The following is a 12,278-nucleotide window of genomic DNA, read 5'->3' on the forward strand; positions in this document are numbered from 1 at the left end:
TTACAATAAGCCAAGGGATGTAATAAATGTTTGATAAATTCTAACCCAATAAGTGAATTTAAATGTGAGAATCTAATACAATTTTGCTATTATATGAAAACTTCCAAAAGTAAGAGGCAGGATGATGTTAATCTAGGATTCCAATCAGACTCTAAGAAGCTGAAATATAGTCAGAGTTTCACTATTTACCAGATGCTTCTTCGGATTTATGTGAGCATCAAATGAGGTAGCACAGAGAAAGGTTATAAATGCTATTGCACTTTCACATCTTACTTTATATAATGCTAGTGAGTAAGAGTGAAACTATCCTGCAATTTTCTGGAAAATCTGAGATTAGAATGATCATTTCTTTGAAAATTTGGTAGACTTTTTCTGTAAAACTATCTGGGCCTGGTACTTTCTTACGAGAAAAATGTTAACGGTTCCTTCATTTTATTTAATGATTATAAATTATTCAGGTTTTCTTTCTTTTTAAGACAATTTTGGTAAGACATATCTTTCTAAGAATTTCTAAGTTTTATTTAAATTTTCAAACTTATTGGCATAAAGTTCTTCATGGTATTCCCATGTTTTCAATATCTGCAGTATTTTTTAATTTAATTTTTAAATTATAGACATTTTAAGTTTTTGCTTTTATGCATCTTAATGCATAATTAAATATGAAATTAAAATAATTTCAATACAAAATTTGAAATAACTCTTTGTTGCAATAATATCACATAAAGTAAAGTAGTATTCTTTGACTTCCACTGTCCTTAAATAAACAAATGTCACTAGACTGTCAATTTACCTGTGGGTTTGGAATGAGATACTGGTCTATGTATATTTCATTCTTTTCCATTACCTAACCTTCTCAAAACAGATGCAGAACAAATCAACAAAAACAACTTCCTTCATAACAATTCCTCCTTTCTGAAAGATTCTAATGAGTGAGATGGCATGTGGTACATTACTTCTGAAGCATTACTCTTCTGCCTCCCCCAGCCCTTTCACACATACTTCATTTGTAGATATTTCAGTCAACCTGTGGTTTGGTGGGGGGCAAACATTCCATTAGGACCAAATGCGATTATCTGATTATTACACACACAGAAAGGCAAGTCCAGGATATGGAGCATAACATAGGAGTCTTAAAAAAGAGAAAAGAGAAAAGAGAAAAGATTTTATAATAAAAGCTTCTGTAAAAGACTTGATTGGACTTTATGGGCAGTGAAGTACTCCTATAACTATCAGAAATATAAAAAACATATTAGGTTTCAGCTGAAGTACAAGTAAGACTTGAGAAAATGGTTAGTATTAATAAGACATGTGACCACTGAACACTGGATAACTCAAAGAACAAGGTTTCACCATTCTCAGTCACATATATTCTTCAATAACATACCTCAGGAGGTTTGAATTCTTCAATTCCACCTTCCATTTTCTGTTTAAGTGCACTGTTTACTTGCTTAGCATTCTGAACCTTCAACAAAATAACCCAAAATATGAATCAGATCACATATTTACGTGAATTTTTTAACATTCAGTAAATGAAAAGGATATATACCAAAATCCTATAAATTTTATTTCAGGAGGATAGACACTTATCACACTTAGGGTGTGATACACCACTCATTCAACTAATATACACATCAACTAATATACAAATATAATAGACTAACAGATACAGTTCACAAATAATAGTATTTGACTATCTTTTAACAATGTCTCTTATAACCTAAGACAACTGGTATCTATAGGAATTAAATTCCATCAATATTTCTCATTACCATAATGTTTTGATCAAAGAACAACTATTCCAATAAGAATAATAATGATGAGGGTGGATAATATTTATAAGGTCTTTTTTTTTTTTTTTTTTTGAGGAAGATTAGCCCCGAGCTAACATCTGGCGCCAATCCTCCTCTTTTTGCCGAGGAAGCCTGGCCCTGAGCTAACATCCGTGCCCATCTTCCTCCACTTTATACGTGGGATGCCTACCACAGCATGGCGTGCCAAGCGGTGCCATATCTGCACCCAGGATCCAAACTGGCGAACCCCAGGCTGCCGAAGCTGAATGTGCGCACTTAACCACTGCGCCACCGGGCCGGCCCCTATTAGGTCTTTATTATGATAAGTATCATTGTCGGTGCTTCATATAAAACACATCACTTAATTCTCACAACTACTCTGTGAAGTAAGAACAATCAGTTCTGCTATAACTTGACATATGCATTCTCAAAAGTCACTGTACTAGGCAAAACTGCACAATAAAAACCACAGGGCTTATGGGGAAAGGAGCTTGGGACATAATAATCAAAAACTTTATCAATGACATATAAAAGATAGGAAGCTAATAAAAACGATAGCACAGTTTTACACATTCTAAATGGTAAAGAAATTCACAAATGCTAGATATCACAAATAGAGATGGTACTTTAACAGGAAAAAGACCTGAAGGTTGCTTAGGGAAGTGAGTGTCAAAAGAGTTGCAGCTTATGAGTTATTGGGAAGTGGTAGAAGGAGGGTTATTTGAAATTAGATGAAAAGTTTTAACAACAGATGTGGATATGTGTGGCTTCTACTCAGTGAACTAAGGTAGCTGGCACACATTTGAAGGGTCTGGGTATGTACTCAGCTAGATGAAGATTCACTGACAAAAATCACATATAAGCAAATAGAAAATTCACATTATGTTCCAATCGTTCCCAAGTATATCAATTGTGCTGGAACAAATTCATGTTTTCAAGACAAGCATTACCGCAGAGCTGACTCTAGCTTTTTGTGATCATGTTACAGGTGAGAGAGTTATAAGGCACAGAGAAATCAAGAAGCTTTCCCACTGCTACAGAGATAGGATAAAAGACAGAACCTGAACCTGAACCACGCCAAGTTTCCAAGTATCATTTCACTAGAAATATTAAGGGCTAAGATTTTTTTATTTATTGATTTACTTTTTCTTCTGTTTTGTTTTTCTCAGTATGGACAAATCAAATATTTATAAAGTGATTTGCAAAAATTTTTTCATCAGAGATCCTAAAAACACAGCTAAAATGCATAAATCTAGGCTGATTCAAATGTGGTGAGTTGGTCAGCTCCGTTAAATAGACAAACAGAGATAAAATGTAAAGTCTCAGTCTTCAAGGATTTCATAGACTAGCGGGGAGATAAATAAATATAAAAGTATGATAAATGCTAAAACACATAACCCAGACTCAGAGAGAGAGAGAGAACAAGAGAGTACGTGTACGTGTGTGTGTGTGTGTGTGTGTGTGTGTGTTTGTGTCTGTGCTAGTGAGTGTGGGTGGTGCGGAAGATTAGGGACCGTTTTCTAGAGGAGATGACATCTAAACTGAGTTTTAAAGGATTAACAAGAATTAAGCAGGTAGACAAGGGTGGGGGAGGAAATGCCTTCTGGGCAGAATAACATTTAGGAAGACAGGAAAGCCTTAAAGCATGAGCCGGCAGTTAGGCTGGGGACAAACCAAAGAATTTGAATTTTGCCTAAAGATGAAGGAAACATAAAGGATTTTTAAGCAAGGGAGCAATATAACCATATTTGCTTTTCAGAAAAATAATTCCAGTAGTAATTTGGAGAACAGAATGGAGTGAAGAAGATGGAAATTAATTTAACAGTCCAGCTGAGAAATACTGAGGACTTCACTTAAAACAGCAGGAATGAAGGAGTGGTAGTGGAGGTATACAGAGACCGTTAAAGAAATAACTTGAAAACAAAATCAAGACATCTTTGTAAACACTTGACTGTGGAGAATTCGGGAGGAGGAATCAAGGATAACCCTGTGGTCATTGGCTGAGTAATTGAGCGTTTGTGGTGCTATTCACTGAGATAAGGAATGCAAAAGGAGGAACTCATGGCTAAGGTGGGTATGGAAGTATTCAGTTTGGACATTGTATATGAGATGTCTGAGATATAAAAATTACAGAATGTGTAAACCCAAGGAAAAGAAGACAGAGAAAGGCCGGAGACCTGAGAACAACCATTAACGTCACACAGGAAGCAGACGCTGTAGCCAGGGTTAGAACTTAGGTTTGCTAACTCTAGATCCTGACTAGTACCCACTACCTGATTATGGCAATGAGACTATTACAATACTACTGCTACACTACTGGTGATGAAGATGATGATGAAGAGAGCTGTTATTCTGCATTGAGCATTCAAAATGTGCCAAACACTGCTAAATAATCTACATGGATCATCTCAAGTAATTCCCAACAAAGTGCAAGAGAAGTATGACTGTTATCCCCAATTTCACAGATGTGAAAGAGATTCTATTATTTCCCAAGATCACAGAGCTAACAGGTAGCAACACTGAGATTCAAACGTAGAATAGACAGAGGCATCTTATAATCTGGAAACAAGGTAAGTTTTAAAGAATGAAGCTTATGTAAATGAGTAGCTGAGAAAATCTGCAAAAAACTGAGTTTACTGAAGGAAAATCAGATAAGCAAAATGAACAGAATCACTACAAATACGATTTTTATAAAATACCTGACGTTTTAAAGAGATCAGCTCCATGTCCAGTTGCCTCAAGATGGTACTGGCTGCATTGGGACTACAGGACACAGCTACCACATCTTCCTGGGTTAAATACATGCCCTTTGGCGGGCGGCACTTAGAGCGCTGGGAGTGATGGCGGTGTTGTAAACTCTGATACTCCCTCCTTCCAAGTCCAATCTTGCTAGTTTGGACCGGTTGTTCAGTATTACCCTACAAGAATAAAGGGAGAATAACAGCTAATTTGGTTTTTACACATGTGTAAATTGAAAACAGTCTATTACTAGTCTATTAACAGTCTATTACTGTAGTAGAAGTTATCTGTTGTACTAAGTACACCTAAAAAATCTTTCTAACCAATTACCTTAGGTATGAGTCCAAACACACACACATACATAGCACTTATCAAGTGGGGGAAATAAGCATACAACATAACATATCCTTGATTAATCCACTCCATAAAACGTATGATTTCTACACCCAGAGGACTACAAACAAACAAAAAAATAAGTCGGACTCTATAAAGTATTCCTGTTTGTGTTGAGATGGGATATATCTTCCCTCAGCAATAAAGGGCAAAAAAAAAAAGAAGAAAAAAGCTATAACTTATTAAGTGCAAAGTTTTTTGGTTTTTTTTGTTGTTGTTGAGGAAAATTTGCCCTCAGCTAACACCTGTTGCCAATCTCCCTCTTCTTTGCTTGAGGAAGATTCACCCTGAACCACCATCTGCGCCAATCCTCCTCTACTTCACATGTGGGTCACCACCACAGTATGACTGATGAGTGGTGTAGGTCTGCACCCAGGATCTGAACCCATGAACCTGGGCCACCAAAGTGGAGTGTGCCAAACTTAACCACTATGCCATGGGGCCAGCCCCGTGCAAAATTTTTTAACAAAGTAACAAAGGGGAAAATTAGGAATTATGACAAGTGGCAGATTAGACCTCTAGTGAAAAAGAGATAACATTTCATCCTCATTTTAGAGTTGTTGAAAGAGAACTATGCCTCTTAAGGTTAAAAAGTACACAGAATTATCTTAATCCTGACAACATTTCTAAACTCTTGTCTATTCATCTTCACATGAATAAAATAAAATGTGAATTTGTGTTTATGATGAGGTAGGAAAGTTTTAATGATGACATGAACTCAAGTAGGATTTCATTATTACTTGCAATATTCTTAAAGTATGACATAAAAATACAATATTATTCTGTGTTTCTGAGACGGGAATCCATTAGAAACTGTGTCTATTACGTTGAAGGCTATTTCACTGAAGAGATTTAATAATCCAGTTCTTTAGAAAAGGAACTCTGACTAAAAGTCATAAAACAATTGTACAACGAAGCATAATCCACTTTCGTTGCTTAAAACCCAACCCAAAGCAACACATGGCACATTCGATGTTCAAGGAAACTCCTCCGAGGATAGAACTCCTAAAATTGCCAGATCAAGTACGTTTTACAAAATCTTTTAAAATTCATTTCTGAGCTAGCAGGGAGGTGAGGAAATTCCTCAGAGACCAGAAATGATGAGAAAGCAGGGCTCCAGACAGACAAGTGAGTATGCAGGAGCTGGCATTTGCCTAAAGCCCAGCTTCAATGGACAGCAGGTACAGGCAGGAGATAAGGCCAGAACTCTGGAAGGGGATGCCATCACTGTGCAAGGCAGAAAAAATGCCCCTGCCCTGCAGAGGGAGAGGATGATTAAAGGGAGTCATGCCTATCTCACCCATGGCTGAATGGAAAGGAAAGAAACCAAAGAAAGTCTCCCCTGAGAATTCCTAACCATAAGCCTACATTCAGGCAGGTTTGGGGACTAAATTTATGACCCGTCTGGCCTGCAAATCCCCAAATCAAAAATTTAGTTCGAAGTGTCTCAGGTTGGCAGAGCCTTCAGACACTTAGTGGAAGCAAATGCAAACTGTCTCTAGAAGAATGCACTTTAAACCGAGGTCTCAAGAATTTTCCACAAGTATGTTCCAAGGAAAATGAGCTCCCAACCACAAACTGCTAAACAATCTCCATAAGTGAGAGACAGCAGAAGCAAACAACAGAATTCTGTCTGCAAAGACTGCAGACACTAGAACTACTGGATAAACAGAATACAATAAATGTGCTATAGTGTATAAAGAAATAAAAGACAGCATTGAAAATAGGGAATATTCTTATAAGGAATCAGCCTATCAAAACTGACCAAGTAGATACGCAAAAGAACCAAAAAGAACATCCAGAAATAAAAAAAAATATTATCAACAAGATTAGAAACTCAATGGATGGGTCACTTAGCAGATTAGATAGAGCTCAAAAGAAATTAATGACTCAGAATGTACATATGAGAAAAATGCCCACAAGGCAGTATAGAAATATGGAAAGACAAAAAGAGGGAAAATATGAGTGCTTAAGAGACATGTGAAAGTCCATTATATTTCTAAAAGGATTCTCAAAGGAAAGGAAAGAAGAGAATGAGGGAGAATCAATATTCAAAGAGGCAACAAATGGAAATTTTACAGAACTTAAGACATACAATTCAGGAAGCAGAATGAATCCAAAGCAAGTTTAAAAAAAGAAATCCATACTCAGATCCATCGAAGTGAAACTATAGAACACTAAAGACAAAGAAGAGATCATAAAAGCAGACAGAGAAAAGGCAAATTACCTCCAAAGGACGACAATTAGCCTGACTGCAAGACTTCTCTACAGCAATGATAGAAATCAGAAGCAGGAGAATAATATCTTCAAATAATAACTACCAAACTAGGAGTCTAACGCCAGTAAAACTAAGGCATCAAGAACAAAGGAGAAACAGGCACTTGGACATACCAAGACTGACTGTGTAAGACTGACTGTGTTTATAACCAAAAGATTTCACTAATCTAATTTGTAAAGAACTTCAGGAAAAAGGAAAATTATTTTCAAAGAAAGGTCTAAGATTCAAGAAAGAATGGTGAGCACAGTAAATTTTAAACACGTGGGTAAATCTAAATAAACACTGAACGTATGTTTAATTTGAGAGATTTAAAAAACCAAGATCTAACTAAAACCAGACAAAAATAGCATTAAATCAGGAGTGTAGTGGTTGAACTCAAAGCATTCTAAGGGCTTTGTATTAACCAGAAAGTCATTAAAAACACCAATATTAGACCTTAAGTTAAATATGTAGGATAAAATTTCCAGAGTAGACAATAAGAATATAGAAAATAGAAACATCCCCAAACTAGTAGAAAGCAAAAAAATGGAATGAGAGATAGATTCTTAATCCAAAAAAAGAAAAAAGGCACAAAGGAGGGAAAAGATAACTAGAAAAATCAAGTCAAATAGAAGGTAAAAATAAGAAAGAACAAAAATACAAAGAGATCAGTGATCATGACCAACATAAAGGGGATAAACTCTCCAGACAAGACGTAAAAGCCCATCTATATGCTCCTTATAAGACACAGACTTAAAACGTGAGGACATAGAAATGTTGAAAATAAATAATAAAGATATACCAGGCAAATGCTTAACAAAAGAAAGGTGGTAAAGTTATATTAGACAAAATAATCTCTAAGGCAGAAGTGCTGTGCACTTCAGGAGAGCTGGCATCCCTTTTCCACTATATGCCAGTGGTGCCCTATAATCACTGTAACAACGAAAGACATCTCCATAATTTCTAAATGCCCCTATGGGGGCAATATTAAACCTAGCTAGAACCACTGTCCCAAAGGAACTCTTACATATGCATATTCAGGATGTGTTCTTATCCATATTGTTCATAACAACCAAAAATTGGAAATGATGTCCACTGATAAGAGAATGGATAAGTTGTGGCATATACATAAAACGGAATACTATAACAATGAAAATGAATTGCAAAAACATGTTGGACAATAAAAAAAATGCAGGTAGCTGAAGAATACATACAATATGATTCCATTTAAATAAAGTTTGAAATGGAAAAAACTAAATGAAAAGTTGCTTAGAGAGACATACATATGTGATAAAACTCTAATAAAGGGAAGTGAATAATGGCTAAATTTCAGAGTAGGGTTCCCTTTTCAAGACAGAAGTTCCCTCTGGTGAGAAGGGAGTGGGCTGCAGTGAAGGAAACATACACACAGGACTTCTGTTTCTTGAGCCCAGTGATGGACACACTGGTGTTTGTTTTATTATTCTTATTTAAACTGCACATACTCTGTGGTGTGTATAGTTCACAATTTTTAAAAGTTAAAAAAAACCCTTCTATATAATGTGTCAGTAACATGCAGAGGCAGCTATAAAGATCTGTGTTAAAGGCAATAATACAGTATCATCCTCTGCTTGGTGTCCCTATCTGTTGTGAAGGAGCAGAGAAATGAAAGCTGCTGACAGACCGTGCCAGCCCTGGACCACACCTTGCAGTATCTTTTTAATACTTTTTAACTTATACTCCTCTCATGTTATTTGCCAATAGGACGAGATCACAGGCAAACAAAAGACCAATGCATTTGTATCATCTCAAATAGTTGGACAAAACAGTATTCCAGATACATACACTTTCTAGATAACTAAACTCAAATCTCTAATTTCTCCTATCTGTACAGTAATTAAGAGTTTATAATGCATATTCTCATTCATTATAACAAATCTGACTGAATGCCTGCTATGTACCAGGCCCTGTAGGTAAGACACAATAATGCCTGCTCTTAAAGAGCTTACTACCCAGGGAGAGGCAGGCGGGGGATGGGAGACGGTAAGTAAATAATTACCACTCAGCTCAATGAGTACTGCAATAGATTTAAAGAAAAATAAGGAGGCAGTCAATTCAAGATAAGGCACAGGAGATTTCACAGAAGCTACATCTTGTGGAGTTATGAGGAATTTCCTAGGCAGATTTGGGAAGAAAGGGAATTCCAGAAAAAAGGGACCAATATAACCATAAGACAAAAGCCAGGGAACTAAAAGTCTTATCTAAAACACTGTTAGTAATTTGAAATATGTAGGGAGGGGAGGAGAATGCCTAACTAGAGAGTTGTGTTTTATCCTACAGACAAAGCCATGGAAGGGTTGCAAGCACTAAATCTGGTTTTAAAATGATTGCTCCGTCAACAAAGTGAAGAATGGACTGGAAGGTGTGGTATGGAGAGTCTGCAGGCATGGAGATAAGATAGAAAATTTCAATAATTTAGAGAAGAGATGAGAACATAAAAATAAGCCAGTCACACAGAAGAACAAAGACAAAAAGCACAAAATTTACTGTTATTTAAGAGAGAATTAAAAACAGTAATGAAAAACTGAATAGAGTAATAGAGAAAGAGAAAAGTCAGTCACTAAATTGAGACACAATGGTTAAAAAGGCAGACAGGAATCAGAATGGTGTTACAAAAGTCAAAGAGAGATTTTCAGGAAAAGGGAGGGGCAATAACTTGAAATGATATAGAAAGCGCAAGTAGAAGACAATGAATAATCAATCACTGGCTGTGGTAATTAGGAGGTCACTGGTGACCTCTGCCAGCAGCGTCAGTGAAGTGAAGGGACAGAGGACTGGCCGAAGCAACTCAAGAGTGAAGCAGTGCTAAGGAGTGCAGTTTTTTCCAGGCTGGTTGAGAGAGAGTTATGCTTTTAAATGGAAGACCTGAGTATAGCTTGGGCTGCAATGAAAAGGCTGATAGGCATAGAGAAGGGATAACTGAGGGGAAAAGTCCTAAAGGTGATATGAAGAGATGGCTAGAATCAAACAAGCAGTGAAACTATACAGAACAGGGGAACAGACCTTTCTTATTGAGGCATTCAGCACAACCTGTTCATTCCGTAAACATTATTGAATATCATTTCATATTGCCACATTTGTTACACTTTAAAAGTCTGATCATATAAAGTATTGCAAGGAAGTGGACAATGAGTACTGCGTAAAGTGCAAGGGAATACAAGATGCACAATGTAACTCAGTTCCTGACTGCAAAGAATTTACAGCTTAGTGAGCAAAATACAGTAATTTGAATACAGTGTTCAAAGTGGAAATATACCCAAGTGAAAAGGGTAGGATGGTAGCACAGAGGTTAGGGGAAGGGCTGGAATTTAAGGGAGTTTCTGCTTGCTATCTTCTCTGTAAAGCAGAAGGTAAAGTTACCGGCCAAGTTTTTCGGGGAGTGGAGCAGTGGTAGGCAACGTGTAGAAAGGGATGAATAGTTCAACATAGCTGCTCAGATAAGAAAACAACTTTTATTTAAGATTTACTACATACTGGGTACAGTAATAAGTGCTTCTATACATATTACGTCTTTGATTCTCAAAACAATCCTATTATTTTCATTTTATCAGTGGGAAAACCTGAGGCTTAGACGTTAAAAACTGAAAGGCTCTAACGACTACACTGAGATCAGAAACTCTTTTTTCTAAGTAGCAACAGTTTACATGATTGTGCTATTTTCTCCTGCTGTGCCTCTCAGACCAAGAACAGCAACTGATCCAGCATTGCAGGTTTATGGGGTTAAGGAAAGTATAGCAGAAAGATAAGGGAAATGGCGAGTTAAAAACATCGGGAAAGGAGCAATTTAAGTAGTTGATCATTGGGTCTATGGCTCAAGGAAACAAGGCAGACTTGGAAAAAAATGAAGGAATCGAAGAGTCTGAGAACATTTAGCAGTAGTAAGAAAATTAGTAAAATATCAAGTTGAGATAAGAGTAGGATTTTAAAAATTTCATTGACAAGAGTTTAAGATGATGACAAGGACCAGACTGGGCCACGGCACTGAGTCCCTTAAGAGCAACAGGAGTCATTAAACTGGCTGAGGTCACATTCTGTCTCCAGTGTCAAGGTTATTTTCGCTACTCTACAGCTGCCTATACCTCACAAGCCTTTACCTGGAACTTCTGGTCTATTTTTTACAATTACATAATTCCTTGCATTAATAAATGAGCATGTATATCAATTTAGCCTTTCCTTAATGATTTTAAGTTATTATCATTACCATCATATTGAGGAATATGAGTGCCTTTCTAGTGGGGGATTCTTCCAGCTCTTCCTTTGAGGCAGCTTTCAATTTTCACTGCCGTCAGTATAACCTGTTACTAACTTCTAATTTCCTATAACATGTAACAAAGTATTTTCAAGAAAAATTGGGTAACAAACCCAGAAAGCATAATTTTACACCTAATACTATATAATCTGAGGGTGGTTTTATTTCTTTTCTACGGATTAAAAATTAGGTAGGGATTGTGGCAGAGCTTTTATACTTGTGTGGATGAGATAACCCAAAAATTACTTAAGCCACTGGCTAATCAGAGTTCTCGATAATACTGTTTTTCCAAAAACCTCTAATTAACATTGAAATTTACTGTCTCCTAAAGCATTATATAAAAACATTTTTCTTAATATGAAATATTATTCACTCTTGAGTGGATTTGTAGAACAATTACAAGCACTCTAATGATCATCATTACCTCTTTCTTCGCTTCTTTTTTGGGATCATAATCACTATCGTTTCCATCCATTGGATGTGTTTCTTCCACATCATCATCACTGAGAACAAACAAAGATAGTACACTTAATTCTCTTTTTATTCTAGTCTGGTGCTCTCATCAAACTGTAATATACCTTGCTAATAATTTTACTAAATATTCCCCAACAGAACAGGAGGCGTCCTTGGGAAGGTGAGCTTTTATAATTTAGATTTCTGTAGTGTTTAGAAACATTTATCCTTTGGGGCATATAGAATCATATTAGTAAACATTTCTAGCTGTAAAATAGAGACCCAGTAGGAAAGATATTTAGAAAGAAATATTTGGGAAAGAGAACAGATATATTAACTCGATATAATACTTACTATT

At 36.3% G+C, this 12,278-nt stretch overlaps 2 protein-coding genes across 9 annotated transcripts in view; one reads left to right on the top strand and one right to left on the bottom strand.

Moving 5' to 3' along the window:
• The window catches only part of LOC102147527 (uncharacterized), a 109,507-nt gene that overhangs the window by 30,452 nt on the left and 66,777 nt on the right, over window positions 1-12,278 (top strand). Inside the window, exon 3 of one of the 5 annotated variants that reach the window (XR_011438531.1) lies at window positions 3,550-3,860. The exons of the other annotated variants lie outside the window; for them this stretch is intronic. The gene's annotated coding sequence lies outside the window, so the exon portion shown is untranslated. The remainder of the gene's footprint in view (window positions 1-3,549; window positions 3,861-12,278) is intronic. 5 annotated transcript variants of the gene reach the window in all.
• The window catches only part of RCOR3 (REST corepressor 3), a 45,258-nt gene that overhangs the window by 17,502 nt on the left and 15,478 nt on the right, over window positions 1-12,278 (bottom strand). For all 4 annotated transcript variants that reach the window (XM_023640762.2, XM_023640761.2, XM_023640766.2 and 1 more), the window contains 3 exons: window positions 11,892-11,970; window positions 4,490-4,708; window positions 1,385-1,462 (listed from right to left, as the gene is read on the bottom strand). In XM_023640762.2, coding sequence (XP_023496530.1) covers window positions 1,385-1,462; window positions 4,490-4,708; window positions 11,892-11,970 — 376 coding nt within the window. The remainder of the gene's footprint in view (window positions 1-1,384; window positions 1,463-4,489; window positions 4,709-11,891; window positions 11,971-12,278) is intronic.

This window comes from Equus caballus, chromosome 5 (assembly GCF_041296265.1).
Source record: "Equus caballus isolate H_3958 breed thoroughbred chromosome 5, TB-T2T, whole genome shotgun sequence".
Taxonomy (NCBI): Eukaryota; Metazoa; Chordata; class Mammalia; order Perissodactyla; family Equidae; genus Equus; species Equus caballus.